This window comes from Oryzias melastigma, linkage group LG20 (assembly GCF_002922805.2).
Source record: "Oryzias melastigma strain HK-1 linkage group LG20, ASM292280v2, whole genome shotgun sequence".
In the NCBI taxonomy this organism is placed as follows: Eukaryota; Metazoa; Chordata; class Actinopteri; order Beloniformes; family Adrianichthyidae; genus Oryzias; species Oryzias melastigma.
Genome location: NC_050531.1, coordinates 9,448,163 through 9,475,198, shown reverse-complemented (window position 1 = coordinate 9,475,198; position 27,036 = coordinate 9,448,163). Strand labels below are relative to the sequence as shown.

Below are 27,036 nucleotides of genomic sequence, written 5' to 3'. Positions count from 1 at the left end.
CAGGTTTATTGTGTTGGAATAAATAGAAATAAAAAATCACAAATTCAAAATGTTATCAATATTTAATGGAAAAGCACAAGTTTTAAAAACCAAATCAATTTTTGTAACTAAAGCAGAAATTTGAACTTTTTATTGATCAATGTTTAAAAAACGCAACGAGAAACAGTGTGTTTGTGACGCTTTATTTTGAAAGGGCAAAACCGGAAACACGGCCGTTTAGCAATCTTTTGGGCTGACGCTGAGCTAATCTGACCCGTTCACGTTACCGTTGCGGTCAATCGAGAAATAATGACAACCGAACCCCCTCAGCTGGTCCGGCCGCCGCAGCACGCTCGCAGGGCAGCTTTCCGCTGCTCTTCCTGGGAGCCATGAGAATGTCACCGCTCCGGCCTCGTCCTTCCAGTCACAGAAGAGACTTCCGTTATTCACCAACAAGATGTACTTCAACCGGCGCGGCAAGAAGATACACAGCGAGGGAGGTAAGCCTCAAGCCCACCCCTGCTGTGAATCTTCGCTCCATCATCAGGGTTCACCACACCGCAGCTCAGACTGCAGCCCGTCATTGCAAAGAGCGGGCCTGTCACTTTTGGACATATGGCGGCCTGTAAGGGCCAGTGCGGATCTGGGATGTGCTCGGCATAATAACCGTATTGACAGGGACTGCGGCATATGTTTGAACGGCATTTGTCCTTAAGATTTTATTTATATGTTATGACACCAATTAAGAATGCAAGGACATCTTATAGCGGGAGCGTGCATCAAGTATCACAGCCTGGCATATTTAAATAGCCGTCAAAGGATCCTGCGCCTTCACATCACTAAATATTTATTTTATTCCAGCCTCTGCATGTGAACCGCTTTTGACTGGATTTTTTACAGTTTTCCTCAGAGGTTTGAAACAAATATAAGGTAAAGTATTTGTGTACACCAAGGTGCAAGATAAGGGGCCCGTGAAATCAATCCTATAACATCCCATTACCTGTCCGACTTAAAAACCACGTGACTTTCTAAAGTAAACTCCTGATCCGACTAGAAATAACAAAAACTTATCACACCTAAACGGTGTCCAGGTTAAATGCTTTTATGCCCCCCTATTAGAAACAGATTTTGTTAAAACAAACAAAAAAAGTCTTTATAGGAACAAATTCATCAGATGGTAATTTTTGCAGATGTATTTGAGTTTGCTTCTAAAGCAAATGCATCCATAATAGTTTATTTTATTGATTTATTTATTTGTAGTTATGTAATATTCTGGAAGAGAAGAGCATGTGTTTGTCCCATCCAGCGATTTCTGATTGGCACATTGTAATCTGGTTTGCTGGGCTTTTTTGTGAATGCTTTTCTGTTTCCAGAAATAGAAAGCAGGGCAAACTCCGAGTGGAGATGAACGCCTACTGGGGCATGAAGTCTTCAGGGCGATGATTCCTACAAACTTGGTGGCGTTAACACAACAAAATACTTGTCTGAAAAACTAAAGTAACACTTTGATACAAACTAATAGTCTGTTTTTTCTCTCCAAAGATTTGGTTTCAAGTTGTCAGGAAAAAAGTGTCAGATTTTAAGTTGGCAGTCACGTTTAGTTAGATATTTTATGAACTTGGAGAGTTGCTGCTACATTTGTTTAAATGTATGCCATCTCCCCCACGCTTTTTATGTTGCTTTTACTGTAATCTCTTGGAGCCTGACCTTTTGATTCTTTGCTCCAATTAGCAAGCCACAACATCCCAGAAGACGGCATCGTCTGGAGCTGCCAATCTGTTACATTTATTAAAAAAAATATCTTAAATCTATTTCAAAAAAATAAATAGTCTAATATAACCTTTTCTGCAAAATATAACCGACAAACCAACAAAGCAGTGTTGATTTTGATATTGTCAATATAATCGCCTTAAATATACTCTTTAACCCCTCAGATAAAGTAATGTTCTCAACATTAGTTGTTTAAATAAAGAGCTCATTTTTTTTGTTGATGTTCTCAGCTCATCTGAGTCATTCTGCTGAGTTAACTGTTTACAACCTATCTGTTTTTGGGAAGATAATGGCTCGTTGTCATGGTTGCCAAGCTGCTAAAGTTTGGAGGGAGATAAGGAGATGCTCGATAAATGACCAGAAACATGGTATTTACACGAGCTGGTCACAAGGGGGCGGTCTTGGGTAAGCTGCAGAGTTCATCTCTGTGGGAAGCTATTGGGAGTGTTTGGAGGAAAGATTCCATGACGTTACTCTACAATATCTCAATTTCCATCAACAAACTACAATATGAAAACATTGACTTGATGTCTTGTGTTGTTTTCTCCCACCGCGGCCTCCCTTTGCCCCCCCACAGAGCAGTTAGTGTTGAGCACCATTAGACAGGAGGCTTCTCAGCTGCAGGACCCAGGCCAGGGCGCCGGTGCTACCATGCGTGCCCGCCTCACAGACAGGTTTGACAAAAGTGAGTTTGCTCAAATTAGACTGGATGATGCCCCCATTTTGTGAGCGGAGTCCCAATAAGGTGCATGTGCCAAAGGCTGTGATGTGCAACAGCTAGGAGCAGGTGTTTCCCCCTAACCCCCGGCCCTTATGAGCTACAGTGAAGAGTCAAGATTTTTATGGCAGAAAAGGGTGAGATGCTCTGTGGACCCAGAATGGACCGTAGCTCCTCGGGGCCTGGAGTGACAAATGTTGTACAGGACATCACCCTCTCACTGCATGGGCTTGTAGACTGTAGCGACCACTGACACCGGATCGGTCTGGACGCCAGACAAATGAGACGCGAATAAAAAAACACATGCATGTTGTAGACCAGATTATGGCATGCCTGAACCGAGCATGTACATGAGCACTGCTGCATGTTGGTACGGCTGTGAGTGGGGAGTAGAGAAATGCGGGAGAGTAGCTGCATGTTGGGGTCTTATCCTTTCCGGCTTTAACTACGCTTTTTTTTTTTTTTTAAATGTGTGTGAATTGTGTGAACATTTTTGATTAATTGGTGTAACATGAGCTGGCATTGGTGTGCCACACCTGTTGGATCAGGTTTGGATTAGCAGGACGTGAAGTTGCAGCGCAGACACAGACCGGATTAAAATGTCCACTCTGGCCGTAAGAGGCTTTCTTGTCTTACTTCCTACTGTGGTAAGGTGGGAAATGGATCTACTAGCACCCAGGTTAGCCCGGACCTGGGAATGAGCTTGCTGGTCACCTAGGAGACCAGGGGAATCATGGGACACTGTGGTCGCCGAGGCAGACGGCGCTCTGTTGGTAATGTGTTCTTGACTGCACAGCGGTAAAGTGACATGCAGATAGGAAGGAAGGTAGCAAAGCTATTACTTTTGCGAAACGACACTTGCTAAATAAGTTTATTCAATAATTCTCCTTCACATTAAAAAGCCTTTTTTTACATTTATTTCAACAAATTAGAGTTTTTGTCTCATAAAAGCCATATTAAAATACATCATGCAAATGGGTAGGAAGTGTTTTGTTACACTCGAATAAAAACGTTTCTGATCATCGATGCAAAACCTAAAAACAGACAATTATGTAACATGACAGACCCAGTGGGTGGTTTTAGTTTGAGAACACTTTTGCTGGAACTTGTGGTCGACTGTTTTGAAACTTGAGGCCACAGTGACTTCAACAACGCTGTTGCTCTTTTTGCCAAGACAAGAACATGAATTTATTCAAACATACAGAGAGGCAATATAAGTATTTGGCAGTCACTTATTCAACTATCCAGGAAATGGCAGTGTATGATTTTTAAAGAATTTAATTGTATAACGGGGAAGAAAATATTTGGTTCTAAAAAAAAAAAAAAGAGAATTTTGTCTTTCACAGACTTATCACTTCTAGTTTGAGAAGTTCTCCTTTTGTTACCTGTATTAAAGTCACCTGTTTGAACTGGTTATCTGTCTAAGAGACACCTGTCCACACCTTAAAAACAGTCTGACTGTAACCTCTCCATCATTACCAAGACCAAAGAGCTGTCAAAGGACACCAAGAACAAGATTTGTTCACCTAAACTAGACTGGGATGACTCAATAAATAAGTGGCTTGATGAAAAGAGACTGTTGGAACAATTATTAGACAATGGAAGAAATACACACTCTTCCTCCACCTAGGGCTCCATGCAGGATCTCACCGGGACCACAATCCTATAGAGAATCTGTAGAGGGAGTTGAAACTTTGTGTTGCCTGGCGACAGCCCCAAAACATCACAGCTCTTGAGAAGATCTGCAAGGAAGAATGGATCAAAATAGCAGCTTCAGTGTGCGGAAACTTGCTGAAGACCTACAGGAAGCCGTTGACCTCTTTTCTGCAGTATTATACCAATGAATACTTTTGAAATCAAACAATATAATTTCCTGGATTTTTTTTTTTTTTTTACATTCTGTCTTTCTTAGTTCAAGTGTATCAGTCTTAAACATTACGGTCCTCTTTCATCATTTTAAGTGAAACTACTTGTAGAATCAGTGACTGCCTTATACTTTTTTGCCCCATTGCATTTATATTTCCTTGTGGACACAAATTTATGTGCAAATAAATTGTGCTAATTTTTGCTTTTTCTTTAGACCAGAGGTCTGCAGCCTGAGGCTCCAGAGCCACATGCGGCTCTTTTAGGAATTGTGGAGTTGTAGTCATTTGAAGTAAAATGCAAACGATTTGAATACATTTGAATGAAGAAGAATGGGTTTTTTTGTTAGTCAAATTTTATCATTTACTTTCAGATTTTTAAAATAAGTTGATCCTAAAAAAGAAAATTAAACTATTTTTTTCATGTTTTGAGCACTGCTGATAATACACTAAATTAAAGACTTTAACATAATCCAAAATGCAGACGTCAGATGACTAAACAAAATGATGGTAAAATGTTTAATTTATTGACAAAGCTGTTTAATATTAAAATATGTTTAAAGTATATATTCTTATTTTTGACTGCCCCACAGTGTCTATTTGCTGTTGAGACGCAAAGTTCTCATAACTGCATTTTAAATGTAAGTGCAATTAAAAAGGATATTGTTTGACAAGGGGTGTATTTTATTTTGAAAATAACTTGTATGAGCAGCTGTCAAAAGTTAAAGCTTTTATTTAAATAGAAATACAAAAATATTTTTATAGAAATGTATTTATTATAAATCTATAAAAGCTACATTTGACTAACAAATGGCTTAATAGTCACACAAACGTAAATTAAGTGTATTTTTCTGAGGGGTAAAGTGGGACTTTGCGGCTCTAACTTGGTTTTAGTCAGTGAGATCTCAAATTGATCTTGTAGCATTAAAGGTTGCAGGCCCCTGGTTTAGATATTAAAAGTATGTAGCGTCAGAATTTACTCTTCTTTTTTTCCAATAACAAGCTTTTTCTATTGCATGACTGGATTCAAATTGAAGCTAAACCGTTTGCAGGAAAAGCCTCGCTCCGGCACATGCAGTTAGTGAGAGAAAGTTTTTGGTAGTGGCGTTCTCGAGTGAAAGCTCAGGCGATGTAGACTGTCTGGTGTAATATGCTCTATACTGGAAAATGCAGATGAATTATGCAGCCTGTTTCTATCTATTATTCAGATGGCAAGGCTGCTTTTTAACAGTGAAAGTTTAGTGCCAAGACAGTCAGGTGGCATGTTGTTAAATTGTCTACGCCTGCAGTGTAAATGTGCTTAATTTGATTTCCTTTATTTTAAATGTTTTAAATATTAGAACAAATTTGGATATGATCAGTAACAAAAATACTAGAAAAAGTGTGATTCCTGTTTTTTCCCCCTTTCTGTGTGCATTTGTTTCCAGAAAAGGAAGCTCATTTGTTTAAGGCTCAGCAACCAGATGGGTGGCTGGCAGACTCTCGCTGTGTTGAGTGTGGATCAGTCTAGTCTTACCTGCTGTACCCAGAGGTTATCAGATGTGCTGTAGACGCCCGGATCTCCTGGTTGCTGTGTGTGTAATTGACCTATCTCAGCTGTGATGGAGTTTGCTGCTGACTCATCAGTGGTACATCAGTAATGAGATGCTGATGCACCTCTCCTCCATCAGAGATGAGTAACCGAGGCATTGATCTTCTCAGAAATAAATTATACCTGAAGTGCGGTGCTGAGCAAGAAGTTATTGATCTTTTTGGATAGAGGTGGTCTGCTGGGGTTAAAACATGGAGGGTAGAAGTGGATTTCTGTAAATTATAACTGAAACTAGGACAAATAACCCAGAAAACTCCCAGACCATGCATTGCTGTTTCTCACCTTTAAGGACCCACTCTGATCACCAATTGATCCATTTTAAAATGTTTCCAGTAGTCTTTAAGTATTATTATGCAATTTATAGTTAAAATATATATGAAAAAAATGGGAGTTCATTAGAAATTTACCTCTGAGTTGTAGGCAACCTTTGGTGCAGAGCAAGCCCGCCCCCTTCCCGATCCTCATAACCGAGAGCTATCCATTTATATGCTCTCCCGCTAGCTTACAGCCCCGTACAACCCTAACCTAACATTTCAGGCGCAACTAAAATGGCGAGCAATATTGGAGCCATCCAGCTGTACAGTTTTGAGCCAGATGCCAGCTCAAACGAGGAAAATGGAGACATAAACTAATATAGCTGTCTAGAATGGAGCAGAACAAGGAGCTTGTAGCCCTCCCAGCCTACTTTTTACGTAGCAAATACATTTTTTTTCCAATAGCATTTTTTCACCTGTTCTTAATTCAAAATAATTTGAAAAAAAAAGTTTTCAGAATTGCAAATGAAAGCTTAATTTTCTTCCATAAACAGAAAAATGCCACAAAACATTTTTTTGAATCAGTCTTTATCCTGTTTCCTTATAGTCGTTTGACGTTTTCATTCTTTTACTCAAACTCCAGCTTTACAAAGGCCCGTTCATAGATATGGAGATGAGTGATAAGCTCCTTTTTATCGCCTGGCCTGAACAGACTTTGACCCTTGCTCTGTGTTTAGTGCAGTACTTTTTTTTGCAGAGGCAGGAAGTAAATGTCTACAGAGTGACTACACGTCTAAAAATACACAAATCACAACCAAAATACAACTTTTCTTTCTATAGGAGATTGTTTATCTGTTGTGCCAACAGGTACGATCCTTCCACATCCATTACCTAATTGTCCTGTTTGCTTCAGTGCTTTCTCGTCTCTGCCAAACCGCTTGAGTGGAATATAATGACGTTAATACAATTTTGGTTATTGATGAGGGAGGAGAATGGTGCGTATACTGTGTCATAGTGCTACAGAAATGGAGTTTTGGCTCTTTGGAAATTCAATCGGCAGAAGCCGTGCCAGAGCTTTCTCCTTTTTCTTTTTAGGTTCCATCAATTATTCATGTGTCTGTTTTCTCCCAGACTCTCACATCAACAGGATTATAAAGCACAGATTCTAAAAAAATATCAGCTGTTTGGTTGAATTTTCTTAATTTCTTTTGCTTATATGTGTTTTTTTTAATGAGGAGGAAGTGCCAGGTTGTAAAGACGTATGGGAGGATGAGTACTTCCATACTGGGTGATAACAGGGTTTGAAAAGTGGAAATATGTACGTTGGACTTAGAGAGGCGTTTACTGTAGGGTGGAAGTGACATCAAGCGACATCCGGATTGTTGGATTTTGACTCATTGACTATAAATTGAGAGCCGGACAGAGCGGGTGACATATCACCCATAAAAATGACTTACTTCTGGTTCCAACTGTATATGGAGAACTGGACTGAGTGACCCAAATAGGAAAAAGCTGCTGGCTCCAAGAAGCCATAATCCTATAGACCTCCACTGAGACATACAAATGTATTATTCAGTCATTCTATTTTTCAGAGTAATCATTCTTGTTTTGATACCTTTTTCTTAAAATCTTCTTGCTAATCCTCTTTTTTTTTTAATGACATTTTTTCTTTATCGCAAATTATTCAAAATGTAAACTGACCAATTAGATGTCTCAATCAAAGCACGTGGTGCCCACTGGCCCCAAATTTGAACGTTTGACATATTCTATTGAGCTGCTTTCAGGGGAAATGGAGCGGACTTCGAATAAACACACTTATGATTGACAACAGAAGTAGACATAGAAACTTTGACGCAGACCATCCCGGTATATAGAGATGGACAAAGCACCTGTAATACCGCCAATAGAAAATGTCTTACCTCCGGTTCCAATGAAATGAAGTCAATTCAGTCGCCATTTTCCCACTCTACGAACACCGCAATTTGGAGCCAGACGACATTAGTAAGCGGTGATTGGTCCGAGTCACTATTTCTATGGCAACCACTCTCACTAATCAAGAGTGAGCTGACAGATTCACCGCTCAGGAGAATCTGTTAACTTTTGAACGCTGGTCCACAGGTACTTTCTATTTGGAACGCAAGGGGGGAGGGGATAGTGTCCAGTTCTCATAGACTGTCAATGACTCTGACCCACACTTACCAATCACTGTCATCTGGCACCAAGATGGCGACATCAGTATCGCGGAAAAATGACAACTGAATTACATTGATTTTTGCTGAAGTCGGAGGTAAGGCATTTTCCATTGGTGATGTCACACCCCCTCTGTCTATTTATATAGTCAATGGATGTCACCCATAGAAAAAGACAATACTTTCGGTTCCAACCAAATGAAGTCAAGTCAGTCGCCATTCTTCCACCGTGTTGCAACCTGACGTCCCCAGTAATCTGTGACTGGTCTGTCGGTTTTAGTCTACATTTCCATGGCAACCACTCTCTCCAATCAGTAGTGAGCATGTCAAAAGGTCACACCCCTTTCACTGACAGCAGGTTCAGGAGAAACCATTTCGAGGTATCAGATTGATCAGTTTAAAACTTGAATAATTGACGCCGTAGCAAAAATATCATGAAAAAAATATTAGGATTAGCAAAAACATGTTAAAAAGATGTATCAGAGCAAGAATATTTATTCTGACAAATAAAATGACTAAAAGCTGTTTAGTTCTCAATAGAAGTCTACGGGATTTCAGCTTTTGGTTACTTCCTGCTTGGAATACAAGGGGGAGGGGTCACTCAGTCCAGTTCTCTATATACAGTCAATGTTTAGGCTTGATGTTATTGTTTGAACCATCTGCGCCTTAACCACAAGACCTCGAGGCGAAATTGGGCTTCTGGCCCTTTAAATCGGAGCCCCGGCTTTGCTGGTTTTAGCACTGAAGCGGCTCCATATGGCTTCCCCTGCGCGTGTGAGCGCTCCACGGCGAACTGCTCGACATCCCAGCATAAGGCAAGTGGATCGCCTGAGGAAAGGCTTCCTGTGGGCGCAGCTCCACCGATGACAGCTTCGGAGCTCGGGGCGACACTTTCTTTCGCCGGGAACGGGAGCTTTCCAACAGGGAAAGCCGCAGGAGGAGGAGGAGTTGCAGGAGAAGGGAGCCGGGTGTGCTGCTGCGTGCGTCCTCGCCCTGCTCCGCCGTTGTTACAGCAGTGGAGTAAACTGTGGCGCTCATTTCTCGTACTCTCTTGATACTCCCCCTCCACAATCAATCAATAAATAAACAAAAAACGTGCGCTTCTGGACACACATTTGAGGAAAAATAGCTGCTGGAGCTCACGCGGGGGTGAAATAGCGGGGATCACGACGCCCGGAGATGACAAAGCCGCGCGCGCAGGCGGAGAGTCTGCAGGAGAACCGCTTCCCTGGATCTACCGGATCCGAGCGCAGTCCTCACTGGGCTGTGAGCAAGTTTCAGGACTGATAAAACCGTGTTTGTCAGCCATTGTGCATCCCTCAGCAAATCCATTATGAACGCGGGGGGTCCCGGGGGCGTCACGGTGCGCACGCGTCTGCATTGACGGCGCATGAAGGACGAGGGGTGGAGGGAGGTCTCCACGGGAAGCGTCACTTAATCGACCCTCTCAGCTGCAGCAGGCGGCCGCCTCTGCTTGTAGATGGTTGCTTTTGAGCCGTAAACCACGTCTCCCCTCGTGTGTCCTCCTCTTCCTCTTCCTCCTCCCCCCACACCCACCTGTCTGCCTCTTTCTGTCCCCCCCGCTCGACCTCACTCAGCCTCGCCTCTCTCCCATCCATCCAACGGTGCAGGACCCTCTTGCTCGTCCGCCGGGTACCGCAAGGCAGACGATGAGATGTCCGGGACCACTTCCCAGGCGGATCCGGTAGACGCCACGGCGCGGACGGTGCTGCTGAACCGGCCTCAGACCACCAAGTTCTGCGACAACCACGTCAGGTACGCGCCCGTCCTGCTGTTGATGTGTTGTGCTCACTTTTTGAGGGCTGAATTTGACTTTTAAGTACTTTATAGTTTTATAAGTGCATGAAAAATCAATAGTGAGTGTATTTTTAATTGATTCAATTAAATTAAACACTTGCAAAAACATGTAATTTTATTTATTCACTTATAAATGTGTATTTTTATCACAATCTTAACGAAATATGCACAAATACAAAAGGTTACACCTTTGATTTTATTTATATGTTAACTAAGTGCCTTAAAAACCAACAATGATTATATATTTTGTTGATTTAGTTCATTTTAAACTGGATTAAACACATGCAAAACATAGCATTTAATTTTTTTAACGTTGTAAATGTTTGTTTTTCTCACAATCTTAACCAAATATGCACAAATGCAAAAAGTTTACACCTTTTAATTTTATTTAAGTTTTATAAATTTGTGAAAAACAATAGTTTAATGGATTCAGTTCAATTTAAGCTGGATCAAACACATGCAAAACATGTAATTTTATTCATTAACTTTTATAAATGTGTATTTTTCTCATGTATTTAAATAATATTAATCAAACATGCTCAAATGCAAAACCTTTAATTTAGTAATAATTTGTAAACTAAAAGAAGCCACGAAGCTTCATAAGAGCTGATAGGTTATAGTTCATGGTCTGTTTGCAGGTGACCTAAAGGATGTCCCAACACTGAATATTTACTCACAGCTTTTAGTCCAGTTGAAGGACGTTTCTTAGCCTTTTTGTGCGTTTTACTTTGCAGTGCTCATACAATGTGAAATACACAGTTTGTAAATTTGAGATTCAATTTTGGATAACATATTTTTATTTATTGTTTCATATAGCAAAAGCAATCATGAGTCTTCGTTAAATCTCACAATTTTCACCTATATTTTTTTAAAGACCCACTCAAATGAAAATCAAGTTTATTATGTTCTTATTGCATTGTTCTCATGATGATGGAAAATTATAAAAAATTGAGCTAAAAACTGCATTTATAATAATAATAATAATACATTTAATTTAAAAGCGCCTTTCAGGCTCTCAAGGTCACTTTACAAAAAAAGGTAAGAACACACAAGTAAAACAATAAGTTAAAACCAAAGTGTTAAGTATCTATCTATGATACTATCTATGAGTATCTATTTATTCATATCTTGATGGATCAGGAGTAAGGAGGAAAAACAGCTGTTTTAAAGCTCATGTTTGTGATGCAGGTCGTAGATTCCCCTCTCTGCTCCAATTTTGGATGCATCCACTTGCAGACATTTAGATCCATGAATGTTTTTGTCTTCCCCATCTGAGCTGATATACCGCTTTTTTTTTTTTTTTTTTTTTTTTTNNNGGTCGGGGTTGGGAGGAGTTATAAGCTAGCATGAGAAAGTATAAACTAAAGGTTGATGGTAAATTAGCCGAAGCTAACTTCCATGCCAATAGTCCCGCCCACAACTAATAGGTGAATGCTGCACAGTAGAAAATGTCATAATTTTAGCTAAAAATGGCTAATGTTTGGAAAAAAAAAATTACAACAGAAAAAAATATAATTGGAGTGAGACTTTAAAATCTGAAGCAATCCCATAGAGTGAGGCTAACTAATGTAACTGTCTTGGAGAAGTGCTTGGTTTACCAACATGTCATGACAGCCTTGCTTAATCAATACGTCCTCATTTATATTTTAGTGTGCAGGTGAAATTAAAGACACTTACACGTGTTTACATAAATTACAGCAAGCTTTTACCTGAGCCGGTTTGTTTAAAAGTGTGACGGGCTCTCAGTAGCACCCAGGATAAAAGCTGTCTCCTCAGATCCGTCAGGATTGGGTCCGAAATTGTGCTTGTGACTCTGAGCTGCATGGCTGCAGGAGTTCACTCGGAGTCGGTGGTGCTGCCAAGTGAATCTATGTGACAAAATCACATTAAATTGTGTGCAGCGTTAATGCATCAAGTTTCAAATTCAACACGTCTCGACAGTTTTATCATTCCACTTGTACGGGCAAAACAGACACTTTGTGAAGAACACTCGTCATTTATTTGTGCCAAAAAAGCACCGCCGGATGTGGCTTCAAATCCTGTTGTACAACGTGATCTTTGGAAGCAAGAGGAAATCTTATAACTGGCATAAATGACAGGAAACACACATTTGTGTTAATGCGTTTCCCTGAAGATGATACAAGCCCAGTTTTCTACATAATCCAATTATAGGCACCTTTCATCCTTATCAATTATGCTTTCGAATCCATACCTCAGATGCCCTCATGCATCACAAACAAAAAGCACATTTAAACATTTTAAATCCAATTTTTCTAAAGCATGTCAGTTATATTTTACTGTCTGATAATGCTCCAAAACATTTTTCATAGATCGATTTGATAAAACATCCTAAAAGGTGTTTTTAACATCCTTTTTACAACATTTCTTCTTAATTGGGATCTTCTGTTACTTTGCAATGAAGCTGTGAGCTATAGTGCAAATCTTTGCACCTTTTCTCCTCACATTTTGGCCTGTTGTGTCACATCAGGGCCCATGTGCACCAACAGTCCTTTCATCAACATCAGCCCAGCTGTCTTCAACATGTGTTCTTTTTCTCAGCTGTAGTAATAAGCAGCATGGCAGGGTAAAGCCTTGAATCAGTGTTGTATTATTTGACTGAAAGTTTGTTGAGTTTGATAATCGAGCTTTATCTTTGGGAAAAGAGTCAGATCCACCTCTCTGAAAGTGGACTGACTCCTCTGATTGGATCATGTGCAGTGCTTCTTTCCCTTTGTGATGAACGGAGAAGCTGGAGCACTCTGGCTGCAGAATCAAGGCCTTTTATGTTCCTTCTTTCCTGTAACTCTCAGTTTGTTTTAAAGGTTCAATAGGCGTATTGATTTTCCGGAGATTAAAGCCTTGCTGTCTTTATCTGTATGCCCAGCTGACCTCTCCTTCATTTGCCAAGATTTCCACCTCACAGTTTTCAAGTTTTATTTTGATGCAACATGAGTTTTAAAATCAAAGTAACTCCTAATCCTTACAAGTCTGAAGTGGGTTTCATCTTCCTTTTATCAGAACTTTGCAGAGTTTGTCTTTAATGTATAAAAAAATACTGATATTTGTAAGGAAAAAGGAAAACAGCAAAAACTTTCCGCAACAGGAGGGCTTCACCCCCACAGCTAACAGCTGCTAAAATAACAGCCAGATATTTTTGTCTTACTTTGTAAATCCACTTTTTTTTAATTAATGAAAAATCCAACTAATTTAATGTAGCTTCAGAGTAACAATATCTTGGATTTAATGTCTTTAAAGACCCACTCCAATTAAAATAATGTTTTTGGTGTTCTTGCAACATTTTTTTATTTGATGGAGGACATGTATATAGAAAATTAAGGTTAAAACTACATTTCGGAGTGTTTTTTTTTTACTCAAATCTTTGTCAAACGGGAGCAGACAAGTGTGACCTTCATTTTCCTCATCTGAGCTGTCATCTGGCTCTAAATTGTATTGCTGGATAGCTTCAATATTGCTCGCCGTTATTGTTGCACCAATGTTAGATTGGGGTCGTGGGGGCTGTAAGCTAGCAGTAGAGAGTGTAAACCAAAGGGATGATGGGAAGTGTTGGTAGGCTTATATAACGCCAACAGTACTGCCCACAATTTAGGCGAATTTCCTATTAATTACTGCTGCTCTGCAGAAACTATGTCCTAGAAAACGAGACAGGTTTTTGAAATTTTGGCTAAAAACGGCATCATCATAATTAAACGCCACTGGGAATGATTTAAAAATAGCTCAACAGATGATTGGAGTGGGTCTTTAAGACATATAGCTTGTTTAAAAAGTGTAATGTCCTCTTCTATGTTTTTAATATAATATTGTTCATGTGAACAAAATGTAAGTTAAAAACAGCTTCATCCAAGGGGATTCTGAACTGCTGTCCTTTTTTGACAAATGTTTTTGTTATTCGTTTGATGCACTCTAGGCTCTTAGATTACACCGGGAGTCATGAACTGTCCATTAACCCAAAGCCACTGAAGTCATTACTTTTCACTCAGTCCGTGCAGTACAGGAAAAAAAGCCTTGACTTGAAGGTTGACTTTATTTTTAGTTTCTGTGAAAGCTCTCATAGTAGCCACTGGCTAAATCAAGGCTAATCAATGCAGCTGTCCGCTATGTAGATTGGCAGCTTTTGACAGAAAGGATGTTTTTTTTGCACCTATTTTGGGGGTTCCGGGTCTGATTTAAAGTGGTGGATCAAACACCTTTCTCTATTTATAGGTTTGTTTTGTGTGCAGCCTCTGATGGCGCCGTTTCTCCTGTCTGAGGACACTTTGGACTTTTTAATAGATTTTTAAGTGCTGCAGTGTTCAAACAAAGTATCGCCTTTAAATTAATTACCCCTAAAGCATGTTGGGTAAAAAAAAGCAATCCTGAACACATCATTAATGCATGACCCTATACATTTATTTTATTTATTTGTTCTGTCCAGCAAACAGATAGGAGTTGAAAGCCTCTTGTAGTGGACAAATCTTTCTGTTACAAACAGGATTATGTGAATTTTAGACACTCTAGGAGCATATTTGGAAAAAAATAGTGTTTTGGGGCTAAAATGTATTATTATCATTAATAATTGTATTATATTGGTTTTTTTAAGTTTTGGAGTGGACAGAAGAGGGAGAATGAAAGTAAATAAATGTAAAAATATCATTAACAGATTTTATTATTTAACAAAAGGCAGATTTTTGTGCATAAAAACACACTCAAACATCTGCATTTAAGGGAGCATTAGATGTGAGGACCCCCGCCACGTGTGCACACATGCACCCCTGCTAGGGGCAGATGTGCCCCCCCCCCGACCAAAAGGGGCCCAATCCTGGTTTCCCTCTGATCACGCTCCTATTGCCGTAAATGCATTTCTTGCCTTCTTCCGTCTCAACATAAATCCAAGAACTTATTTATTCCCGTCTTCCTCCGCAGTACCACCAAGTATGGGGTTCTCACCTTTCTACCCCGGTTCCTGTACGAGCAGATCAGGCGGGCAGCGAACGCCTTCTTCCTGTTCATTGCACTTATGCAGGTAAAGCTGCACTCACAACAGCAGCTGCCAACACTGCATCTCTGGTTTCACTTTGATTCTGTGGTCTGTGCAGCTTTTCCATGACTGAGCCTGCAGAGTCTATTGGAAAAAATATCCTCCTTCGTATGTTTATAGTACATTATTTCAGGAAAAATCCTCAAAGAAAAAACACATTTCTTACTTCTTTTTGATATATTCAGAGCAATAGAATACTGTACTTCAGTACTACAGTGAGACACTATAAACTGATTATGTAGATCCGATTACAATGTTTTTCCTCTGAAATTGGATTCAGCTGAAATTTCCTCACAATAAATTGATATATTTATGGTCAAGCATTAATGGATTCTAAATCTGTGTCAAATTCAAATGAAAATCTTTTTTTGTGTCTGAAGCAAGTGATTAATATCTCACAAACTGTTTCTCCATCATCAGCAAATCCCAGATGTATCCCCCACTGGTCGCTACACCACCCTTGTCCCGCTCATCTTCATCCTCACTGTGGCTGGGATTAAAGAGATCATAGAGGACTATGTGAGTTCCCCATCAGTAACGAGATCCTGTTTGCCTCTTGAATCACTTGTAAATCTTTAAAGTAGCAGGTCAGCATGAGGTCACCTAAAAAGGAAACAAAATCTGATGGCCCTCTGTTTGTCTCCTTGCAGAAAAGACACAAAGCAGACAACACAGTGAACAAGAAGAAGACGACAGGTATAGTGAGTGAGCTGGCGAAAGTGCATTAACTGTTTGGGTTTCCATGAGTGCGCTTGCGTCTATTTGCTTGGGTTTTGTTTTCCTTTCATGGCTGGATGAATGGCTGTTGTGTGTCACTCATTATGGTGCAAGCCACAAAAGTTTAGCGGCCATGAATTCTGCATGAGACGTGCTCTATAGGCTGACTGACGGCTGTGTGTCCTTGTCTCTTAGTGCTGCGGAACGGAGCTTGGCAGACGATCATTTGGAAACAGGTATCCCTATCATCACATAGTTCAGCTTTGGCTATCTCGTGTTTCACTCCTCTGCTTTTTCTCCTTTCATCGTGCTCATTTGATCACATCAGCAGGAATGACATAAGAGAATCTTGATAAAACACAAACTGAAGTTGAGCTACCTAAAGCTTTAGTCACAACTGCCCTTACAGGTGGATACGGGCTGTCTCTGAGCAAAGAAACTGGCAAATCTGTACGAGGCATTGAGGAAATTAGCACTGTAATGCAATTCTTTTTTAATTAATCATGACCTGTAGTTAATTTATCTATTTTTAATCAAACCTAATAACTGCAGTGGAAATCCTAATTTTTGGGTATTTTAATTTAAATTTGTGACATTGCAATACCATAAAAAAGATCAAAACATAAGCAAAGAAGTTGCTTTATGAAGCTTTCTTATTATAAAAGATTTCCAATCTTTATTTTTAAACTACAAAGGGCTATTATTTCAGTCTTGAACAATTTGAAGAAAAAAAACAAGACAAAACATCAGTTCCAGAGAGCTCTAATTTCACAAAAATAGTAGGAACACTTTTCTGAACAATCCAAAAAGTATTGACCACAAACGTCTTATTAATACCATAATAAATATGATGAAATATATTATTTCATAATTTACCATCTGACGTGACCAGCCCTATGACAGTGAACACCTCATTGGACTTTATCCCTTACATATCCCTTATAATAGCTGTGGCTTTGTGGTTAGTTCTGTTAAGAACTACAAAGTCGCACATTGATGACATCATAGTAGCAACGTGCCATGTACAGGGACACCAAGACGTGCACTGAGAGCAAAATAAGACGTGTTTTCAAATAAAACGTTCATGCAAGTAAGCAGTTGGACCTTTGTTTTTTTTTATATTTGAGAATACTTATTAGAGGTGTGTATTGGCAAGTCTGGCGATACAATATGTGTCTCACAATACAATACGTATCGCGATATATTCACAATACACTTCCCACGCACGACAACAATATGTTTCAATTTTACGACGTCCCTTAAGGTGGATTCAAGAGCTGCAAGACTCACCAGCATTTCCCTTAAGATGTGGCTTCTCCTGTCTACGACCCCCTACGGGTTCGGACAACCCAAAAACCCGCAGCACTCGTATCCATCAACCCCCCGTAAAGCAGCATGTGACTACTAAGGCTTTAGCTGAGGAATGCCTGTATGTCAGAGTCCAACAATCAATTTCAGTTCAGTGCCTAAATAGTTTCACAGATTTGTTTTTTTCCTGGTGAATGTCCCGTTTAACCAAACCCAGCTGTGCACAGCCACACTCCATTAGGTTGAATAAAAATCAAATTTGAGGGCTTGTTATGTGGGTGACAAGTGTGTTTAACAGGAATTAGACTCTGTTGTTGCTTCTCATGATGACATTTAAGAGAATTTGTTCCAGCTGCCGTCCCAACCTATCAATGTCCACTTTAATGTGGAGAAACTGGGGCATGCTTTCTTTGAAACGCGTCCTTTTTACTATTGAGGTTTGTCTTTTTTTTTTGTTATTATTTAAATTAAAATATTGACACTTTTCCTTGTAAAATCCCTTAAATTTACATTTTTTTTAAGTAGATTTGAGTCCTAAATGTTTTTCACTTCTAAAAGACGGTTTATTTATTTGGTAATAAGTATACAAAAATAAATGTTAGAATTAGCAGAATGGATGCTTTAATCATGTTAAAATTAGAAACAAAAAAATCTTTGTTTATAGAATGAAATTGCTGCCGTTAACACCCCCTAGAATTGCAGTGCACGCCCTGCATGCTTTAAAAAGCAATTTTCTGGCTGCTTCTCCAAGGGAAGCAAAAATCCAGAATAATGTGCTTTATTGCTTTGGTCATACCTGGCTGTGTTCTTGCTTGTGTTTTTCCACTTTGCAGCATTATGTAGTGATTGTCTTTTTACACCTCTTCTATGAGTTTATGGTTTATAAGGACTTTTAGAAAAACTGCTCTGCACAGACCTGTCATGTTTTCTGCTTTTAGGATATTTACATGCATTGAAATTTGAATTTTCTCTATAAAATGTACATTTATAGCAATTTATTCTAATTTGTTAATATGAAAGTTACTGGCTTGCATTTTGTCTTTAAATTTTTGTGCTTAGTTTAACTTTTCTGTCCTAAAGCTGCACGTTTATCCTCATCTCTGCAGCCTGGTCTTAATGCAAAGCACTTTCTGTACTCGCTCTCTGTTGTTTCTTGTCACTGATTAACCTGACTTTCTGGTTTCTCCTCTCTCAACCCCTCTTCTGTTTTGCACCCTGCTCTGACCCCTGGTACCCCCTCCCTCATCTTGCTGATGCACTACTGTTCCCTGGCCACAAGGTGGCAGTAGGTGATATTGTGAAGGTGACCAATGGCCAGCACCTTCCAGCTGATATGGTTATTGTGTCCTCAAGGTCAGACTTTATGTGTGACTGTGTATTGTCAATCATAGCTGTTTCCTCATCGTTTTCTTGACACTGATTTAATTTCTCCTTATATTATTAATTCAATTTCGTTGTGTTTAAGAACAGTTTTTTTTTATTTTTACTAAAAAGTATTGCCTTAAAATAATCAACTTTTTTTGACAATCAATACTTTTCTTGCTTTCTTGCTTTGAGGACTATTTCTAAGATGTTCAGTGTTTTGATGAAGCTTCACCCTCCTCTCCACAGTGAGCCGCAGGCCATGTGCTACACTGAGACCTCTAACCTGGATGGAGAAACCAACCTGAAGATTAGACAGGTATATGACTTTGTAGGCAGGTTTCTGCACAATTTGCTCTTTTACTGTAACTTTTTGAAGGTGCTTCACCTCCACTTTGGTATTTGTGGTCTTTCAGTGACCTTTTGTGACCCGTTGTGTTTTTCAGGGTCTTTCACTCACGGCTGGTTTTCAGAACCTGGAGGATTTGATGGGGCTGTCTGGTCGTTTGGAGTGTGAAGGGCCCAACAGACATCTTTATGACTTCACTGGTACACTGCGGCTGGACAGTCAAAAGTGAGAAAATCTTCCATGATCCATTCTGATCATTTTTTTTTATATTCCATGTTTTTCACATGAACACAAAAGGGCATATATTTTGAAATTAAATTTGGAATGTTCAGATGAGCTAAGACAATCGGTATATGTTTGAACGTAGTAAAATGGCAATGGAAAAGAGTATATTTTATTCTAAAAATTAAAAAAAGTAAGAAAATGAATGAAAAAGTGCAGGAAATGCCATAAAAATATATATAGTTCACATGTTTAAAACTATTTTCCTACCTTTTTCTAACAGTCCAGCACCCCTGGGTCCAGACCAGGTCTTACTTCGTGGTGCTCAACTTAGAAACACCCAGTGGGTTGTGGGAATTGTTGTCTACACTGGCCACGACTCTAAACTAATGCAGGTAAAGCTTGTTTCAAGTTCTTAAAGTCCTTTGCTAAATCCTATTGGATAACTGACTTTTGCTGCTTTTTGTAACGTTCTTTTCTCAGATATTTAAAAAACATTTTAGTACTTTTGGATAGTTTTTTTGAAATAATAAAATCTAAATAACTGAAGCGGTTTCTCATGTATTTTATCATGACTCGTCGACCTCCCAGAACTCCACCAAGGCTCCTCTAAAGCGCTCCAACGTGGAGCGTGTGACAAACATGCAGATCCTGGTTCTGTTCGGCATCTTGCTGGTCATGGCGCTGGTCAGCTCCGTGGGTGCAGCCATCTGGAACAAAGTTCACACAAAGGCAGCTTGCTGGTACTTATCCCCAGCAGGTGAGCATCAATTTATCAGACCATTATTTTCAACCCTGAAGCTGAAGGACAACAGTAAATCTTAATGAGCACATTTTGTGTGTGATATCAGACGACATCTCAACCAACTTTGCATACAATCTGCTGACTTTCATCATCCTCTACAACAACCTGATCCCCATCAGTCTGCTGGTCACGCTGGAGGTGGTGAAGTTTACACAGGCGCTCTTCATCAATTGGGTGCGAAGATTCTCATGTTCGAAAATGTATTTTAATATACGCAATCCATAAGCTCAGTTTTTCCCTAAATTGCTTCATTTTTCTACAGGACGTGGAGATGTACTATTCAGAGACTGACACCCCAGCGATGGCTCGAACATCCAATCTTAATGAAGAACTGGGACAGGTCGGTTCCTCCCCATTACTGCTGGCTAAAGAGACGGAAAATAATCTATTCAACATTATAAACTCATGACATTTTTTTCTGTCTTTTTTTTCAGGTGAAGTACCTGTTTTCTGACAAAACAGGAACTCTGACGTGTAACGTCATGCACTTTAAAAAGTGCACCATTGCAGGAATTACCTATGGGTCAGTGTTCTTTGATTCGCTTTCAGGTCTTGCCCCTCACATTTACCCCTTTGAGCCACTCTGATGAAAATCTTGTTTATAACATGCTCTTGTGGCCTTTTTCTCATGTTGGAAGACAAATGCATAAAGAAAATTTAGTTTAAAATAGGATTTCTAGGATATCTAGGAAGACTAGATCCATGTATGTCTTTGTTTTCCTGGCTCCAATCTGTATGGCTGGATAGCTTTAATATTGCTTTGTTGCACCAGTAATCTTTGGTTTGGGTTGTGAGGAGCTGTAAGCTATTGGGAAAGCACGTAAACAGATGGATGATGGGAAGGGTGCAAGTTTACTCCAACCCAGCAGTCTCATTCACAACTCAGAGGCACATTTCTGATGAATTACTGCTGCTCTGCAGAAACTATATCCTAGAAAAATATAGTTTTCTAAAAAAAAATTTGGCTAAAAACAGCATAATCATAATTAAAAGACGACTTGAAGCACTTTAAAATGGATCCAAACATGATCGGAGTGGAACTTTAAACAAGAAATACTGTATATGACAACTGAAGGCTCTAAAGACACATTATTCTTGTGCTTTAACTTTTTAATTTTTGCTTTTCTTTCGCATCTGCAGTCACTTCCCTGATCTTGACTGTGATCGTTCAATGGAGGACTTCAGGTGAGCAAATGGCTGCTTTCATCCCCCTGTATCTTCACATTAATCCATGCACTTTTTATTAAATGTACAATTGATCATAACAAAGAAGCAGTCTTTTATTAGTGTTTTTTTTTTCAATTTATTCCACCAATTTGTTGTCAGTAATTTGCCGTCCAGCAGCCACAACTCTACAGAGTTCGACGACCCGGCTCTCATTCAAAACATTGAGAAGAACCATGTAGGTCCCTCAGATCGTTGACCTATTTTAGATTTTTTAAATCAAAGCGAATGAGTTGCAGGTAAATTTTTATTTTTGTGGGTTTTCAAACCTTCAGCCCACATCACCTCAGATCTGTGAGTTTTTGACGATGATGGCGGTGTGCCACACGGTGGTACCAGAGCGGGAAGACAACCAGATCATCTACCAAGCATCCTCACCAGATGAAGGAGCGCTGGTCAAAGGTGCCAAGGGTCTTGGCTTTGTCTTCACAGCGAGGACCCCACATTCAGTCATAATAGAAGCTGTGAGTCTTTGCACCTCTTCCCCAGAATTCCAGCTGCTTTTCAAGCTGATGCTGACATTTTCTGCATATTTCAGAGAGGGAAAGAGATGACCTACGAACTACTTAATGTGCTAGAGTTTTCCAGGTAATCCTATGTGTGGTTTGTCAGCAGTTGTATAAAAAAAAAAAGAAAAACAAAGTGCTGAAGCAGGATCATTGCTTCTTCTTTTACAGTAACCGGAAACGTATGTCTGTGGTGGTGAGGACCCCCAACGGGAGGCTGCGTCTGTACTGCAAAGGAGCCGTGAGTTTGCGTCAGCCCTTAATTCTAGTACTACTGTTGCTGCATGTGACAGTGCAGGATATCTCCTTTTTTTCAGGATAATGTTATTTTTGAGAGATTAAACGAAGCATCACAGTACAAAGAGTTAACGGTTGCTCACCTGGAACAGTTTGCTACTGAAGGTAAGAAAAATTAAAAAAGAGTTGTGTCCATTTTTAGTCATATTTACTCTAAACTGCATATATCTTTCAAATTTCATTGCTAAAAAAATCCTAAATGTAGCTTAGAAGGATTGATGTCTTTTTTTTCCATTTTAAAATGGAAAATCATGTCAATGCCCTTAAAAAGCTGCATTTTCACGTTTTCATGAGAACATTATTTTTCTGCGCACTCAGGCTTAAGGACGCTGTGCTTTGCGTACGTGGACCTGGAGGAAGGCGCCTATCAGGAGTGGCTGAAGGAATACAACAGTGCCAGCACCGTGATCAAAGATCGGGCACAGAAACTGGAGGAGTGTTACGAACTCATCGAAAAGGTAAAAACATCTTTCGGTCTTTAATTCTATGGATTTATGACCCTCAAACACAAAAATGCACTTTGAAGCTCTTGAAATGTCAATGAGATATCTTAATTTCACAATGTTCTTACCTGATTTCAAGTTTTAAATATTTTAAGCTAGAAAAGTGTGAAATGTTGGGTGATAACCAATGTACTAACCTGCTTTTGTTACTTATTTTGTCAAACAAATGAACAAAAAACTAAATAAAATGAATGTCATTAAAAATGTAGTCTCCTAAGAAATTGAGAATATTGTTTTTTTCTAAATAAAACCCAATTGTTTAGTTGCCAGTAGGGGGCAGAGTGACCTCACTATTTCCAACCTCTGCTGTAAACTACTATGATTATAATAATTAGGTAGAAATGTACCCAGACCTAATAATCCCAGTGAAAGTAATTTGATTATTATAAAATCAAATGTTCTTGTTGGCTCAAAAGGTAGAACAAATATTAAAATAAAATATTTTTTTAGCTGTGGATACCAAAGATTTGGAGAAAAGGAGGTTTGAGGTGAGGAAAGTATGTGAAGAGAAATGAAAAAGAGGAAGCGAGTCGAGGAGGAGGTGATCTCTGACTGGGAGACCATAAGGGTAATTGCCCGCCTCAGCCTGCCAAAAGCCTCATAAAACCTGAAGTCAACAGCGCAGCCGTGTTACCTCGTGTGTTTCTGTCCGTCTGTCTAATAACATGCCTTTAAATGCTAAACAAATTGAAGCAAGGCGGAAAAAAAAGTACTTCTTGGCGCCTAAACCGACTTGGAACGAACATTTAAAATGAGCCACTTATCCAACTGAAGTGAACCCGCTGGCATCGCTCTCCTCCCAAATTAAATTTGTATGATGTTCACAGAAGACCCCTCAAAGTCTGGTGATGTCTCGGCCTAATAGAATTTCTTGTAATTTTGTGAACTTTTACTAGTTTTTCTGTCATATTTTGCTCTCATCCAATTACCTCTCATTATCCGATCCTCTGTTTCACCGGCAGAACCTGATGCTGCTGGGGGCCACGGCCATCGAGGACCGCCTCCAGGCCGGGGTGCCAGAAACCATCGCCACTCTGATGAGGGCCGACATCAAGATCTGGGTTCTAACGGGGGACAAGCAAGAAACTGCCATCAACATAGGTAACGAAACATTTCAATAGACTGAATGCAGACTGTGTTCTCAGAATTAGACTCAAATAAGTGGAGAGGTTAGAATAACCCCAGGCTCACACTGCAACTGTTCCGGCTCCAGTACAGCATTACATTGGCTATGGGATGGCTGCGGTTTCGCTGCAGCCACAGGCTCTGCTGCTGACCTCACGAAACTCCGAACGCGCGAAGGTTCACACGATAAAGTACCATTTATATAGGAAGTACAGTAATTATCCATTGCCATTATCAGAATGTTTTTGAGTCAGCTGATGCCATTTCTCCATGCAGGCACACACTATTCAGTTGGTAGCGATTCAGGAGCTGTTGGGACCGGCCTTTGGCTCACTGTGTTTGTGCGCTTCATATCTGCTCCCCTCCTGGAAAAATTCCTGCGGCACTTTCGGACGCAAAAGTTTCATACTTTACTTATTGTGTGACAAGTAGGGGAGACGATGTAATGTTTACTACACGGTGAAAACAGCGAGTACAGCGGAAATTAGATTTAATTTTGAAAAATTTACTGGATTAGCTCACATGATTTCCGGTTCAGGTCGTTATTAGCTCCAACTTCACAAAAAAAAGTTCTCTGGCTCTGCTCCGGCAAAAATATGAACCCAACAAAAGAGATTCGGAGTGCTGCGGAGGTTGGACGAGACTGTATGCAGTGTGAGGGCCTCTCGCACTTTTCAAGTTACATGAAGACTCCGACGTCCACATCGGAGCCAGAAAGGTTGCAGTGTGAGCCCGAGGTAAAGATGTACAGATAGTTGATGGCAGGTGTAGCTGAGCTCTTGATTTTAAAATTGGAGCGTTATTAGACACAATCCCGTATCATTAACTGTAAATAAGATGTGGACCTAGTGAGTGTGACATCATATAAAATGATTTGCTTCCATCTCTAAACAAAATTAAGTCAATTCAGTCGCCATTTTTTTCCGATTTGGATGCTGCCATGTTGGAGCCAGGAAACGTCAGTAAGCGGTGATTGGTCCGAGTCTGTCTGAGTCACCGTTTCTATGAATCTGTCAAGCGTTCAATGTGAGACCACCTGCATTTATTGAGGCATCTGATTGGCTAGTTTATAAGTTGAATGACAGAAAAAATGTGATGAAAAAATTTAGATTTGCAAGAATGTGCTTAAAAGCGGTATCAGAGCAAGAATGGTAATAGCTATTTATTTCTCAATGGAAGTCTATGGAGCAAGCTGCTACTTCCTGTTTGAAACGCCAGAAGCGAAAGGTCACTCAGTCCAGTTCTCATATACAGTTAATGTCTTGTACATAAGGAAATATTATCCTGAGCAGCGAACATCCAGATGATGCATGTTCATGTGGGATCAGCTTTATTCAAACTGTTAACCGCAGGAGATCTGGGTCATCAGCCTGGAAAGAAGGACTCAGGGAAAAGTGTTCAATAAAAGATTTTAGATTTACAGCTCTTCATGGGACACTTTCTTTTCACGTGTTTTGTGTCGAAGTAAATCGAATCCATCCCTTATTCTCCGCCTCCGACCTTTTTGTTCCTCAGGTTACTCCTGTCGTCTGGTGACACACGGCATGTCCCTCATCATTGTCAACGAAGACTCTCTGGATGTGAGTAGATGCTAAGCAGCGCTGGGACTTTCTGTGGGTCCCTGCCCCAGGGAGGAGGTTATGGGGCGGGGCTTTGAGCAGGTTACCGTGAGAACTTGGGTGTGGTTTTGCAACCAGATTGGTGGGTGGGGCTCTTTGTGTGGTCGCAGGTGCAGATGATTAAAGTCTCTGATGTCCCCTTTAGAGAAGTGCTTCTAAAAAGATGAGGCGTCCTATAAAAAATATTTTTTTTTAAAAAACTTCTTCACGTCTGTTCAGGTTTTGTTGGCATCTCACAGAGCAAAAACTCTCCTTGTTTTCAGATTTTTTTCTCCCAATTTATGTTCTTTGCATTCAAACTTCATGTGTTGTTGCTTTAACTAAGCCACTGCTGATTGCTGTCATGCGCCTTCAAGTCCTGCACGCAATTTCCTGGAAGCATTTTTCCCTGCTCACGTTTTCTGAAGTTGTTTATGTGAGCGATGCTGGAGATTACGCCTAGTAAATGTCCTGCATTGTGTTCCAGTGTCAGTTTCAAGGCCCAAAGTGTGCGTTAAACATAAACGCAGAGAATGCATTTCTTGCTGCACAGCTGGTGGGTGGCGGGGACCTCTGCTAGTACATTAATTACGTTTGTCTGCAGCAGGACCAGCGTGATCCTGGATATGGTTAACGGGGGATCTAATTTAAGAAGGCTTTAACTGGATTTTTTTCTTGGTTGTGATTATGAAGTTAACAGTGAATTGACTTCATGTGAACTTTCACACCTATCAAAGGTTGCCTGAAGGTTTCTCAGACTGTATGCAAGGACACGCAGACTCCGCATAAATGAAGTTGGACAGGGTGAATGTTTAGCTCTCGGGCAAATCATGTACTTTAGACTAACAGTTGGCACTAAAAGAAGCTCAACGGTGTGAAAACAGTGGGAAATGGTCCATTAAGCAGATCATTCTGAATACAGTTTGCACGTTTTTTTGCTGTTTTAGTGTGATTAATTACAGTTCAAAGTCTGCAGTGGGGTTATTCAATCTTAATGGACTATTTACTTTGAATAAAGGATAAAAAAGTGAAGATCTTTGACCAAAACTTCAAAAAAAAAAAATTGGAATGAAACTTTAAAAAAATGACCAAAAAAAAGTAGGTATTATGGGACATTACTGATTTGATTATGACGTTTGAGATTTGAAGAAGAGGGAAACTTTTGCAGTGACTGTGACCAGAAGCTTAAATAAATAACTTTAATATATAAAAGGTAAAGTTTTTTTTGGACTTACGTTTTGGTTTCTGGAATTTTTTTATTTCTAAAATGAAATTATGTTTTTTTCATTATAATTTGCTTTTGTAATAGCTGTGATCTTTAATATGGTTTTTTTTTGCTGCACTTCAGGGCCACCGTAGTTTTGTCTCCAAATATTGAAAATTATGTATTCATAAAGGCATTAGACAGATATCCGTCCTCATACAAGCTCAGAGTATACTTGCATCTAAATGTGCAACAAAACCAATCAAATCCACTTTTTCCAGACAAAGGAAATCTCACGAATGGATGGGGGGTTTATTTGAGGAAGTGCTGAGAGCTGCTGTCTAAAGAGAGGACTGACAGTACAAACAGAGAGTAGAAACTGCTGAGCATGTATGCTCCTTCCAGATGCATTACAGCTGTTTTTTTTTTCTTTTCACGCAGCAGCAACACAATCCAGGTAAAGATGGAGGGCGAAAGGAGACTCCCACTTATCTCACTCCAAACGGGGTCTCTGTCATTACTGTAAATGGCTCCAAGGAGTCTCCTATAGTATAGATAACCATGTGTAATCCAGAGTTTAAATTTGGAGGTGTGGCGTTC

The 27,036-nt window shown here is 39.8% G+C and overlaps 1 protein-coding gene across 5 annotated transcripts in view; it reads left to right on the top strand.

The window, feature by feature from the left end:
- Window positions 1-202: 202 nt before the first annotated feature.
- atp8a2 (ATPase phospholipid transporting 8A2) overlaps window positions 203-27,036 on the top strand; it is a 50,196-nt gene continuing 23,362 nt past the window's right edge. The window contains exons 1-24 of one of the 5 annotated variants that reach the window (XM_036217335.1): window positions 203-479; window positions 2,327-2,434; window positions 9,995-10,139; window positions 15,102-15,201; window positions 15,637-15,735; window positions 15,867-15,912; window positions 16,129-16,169; window positions 18,521-18,594; window positions 18,853-18,922; window positions 19,050-19,177; window positions 19,458-19,569; window positions 19,766-19,934; window positions 20,026-20,153; window positions 20,242-20,319; window positions 20,414-20,502; window positions 21,120-21,164; window positions 21,306-21,381; window positions 21,479-21,667; window positions 21,742-21,791; window positions 21,881-21,950; window positions 22,027-22,111; window positions 22,325-22,464; window positions 23,472-23,610; window positions 25,150-25,214. In XM_036217335.1, coding sequence (XP_036073228.1) covers window positions 437-479; window positions 2,327-2,434; window positions 9,995-10,139; window positions 15,102-15,201; window positions 15,637-15,735; window positions 15,867-15,912; window positions 16,129-16,169; window positions 18,521-18,594; window positions 18,853-18,922; window positions 19,050-19,177; window positions 19,458-19,569; window positions 19,766-19,934; window positions 20,026-20,153; window positions 20,242-20,319; window positions 20,414-20,502; window positions 21,120-21,164; window positions 21,306-21,381; window positions 21,479-21,667; window positions 21,742-21,791; window positions 21,881-21,950; window positions 22,027-22,111; window positions 22,325-22,464; window positions 23,472-23,610; window positions 25,150-25,214 — 2,289 coding nt within the window. In that variant the 5' untranslated portion in view covers window positions 203-436. Of the gene's footprint in view, window positions 480-2,326; window positions 2,435-9,027; window positions 9,179-9,961; window positions 10,140-15,101; window positions 15,202-15,636; window positions 15,736-15,866; window positions 15,913-16,128; window positions 16,170-18,520; window positions 18,595-18,852; window positions 18,923-19,049; window positions 19,178-19,457; window positions 19,570-19,765; window positions 19,935-20,025; window positions 20,154-20,241; window positions 20,320-20,413; window positions 20,503-21,119; window positions 21,165-21,305; window positions 21,382-21,478; window positions 21,668-21,741; window positions 21,792-21,880; window positions 21,951-22,026; window positions 22,112-22,324; window positions 22,465-23,471; window positions 23,611-25,149; window positions 25,215-27,036 lie in introns of those variants that run through there. The other 4 variants (XM_024279895.2, XM_024279897.2, XM_024279896.2 and 1 more) reach the window with 4 other exon arrangements.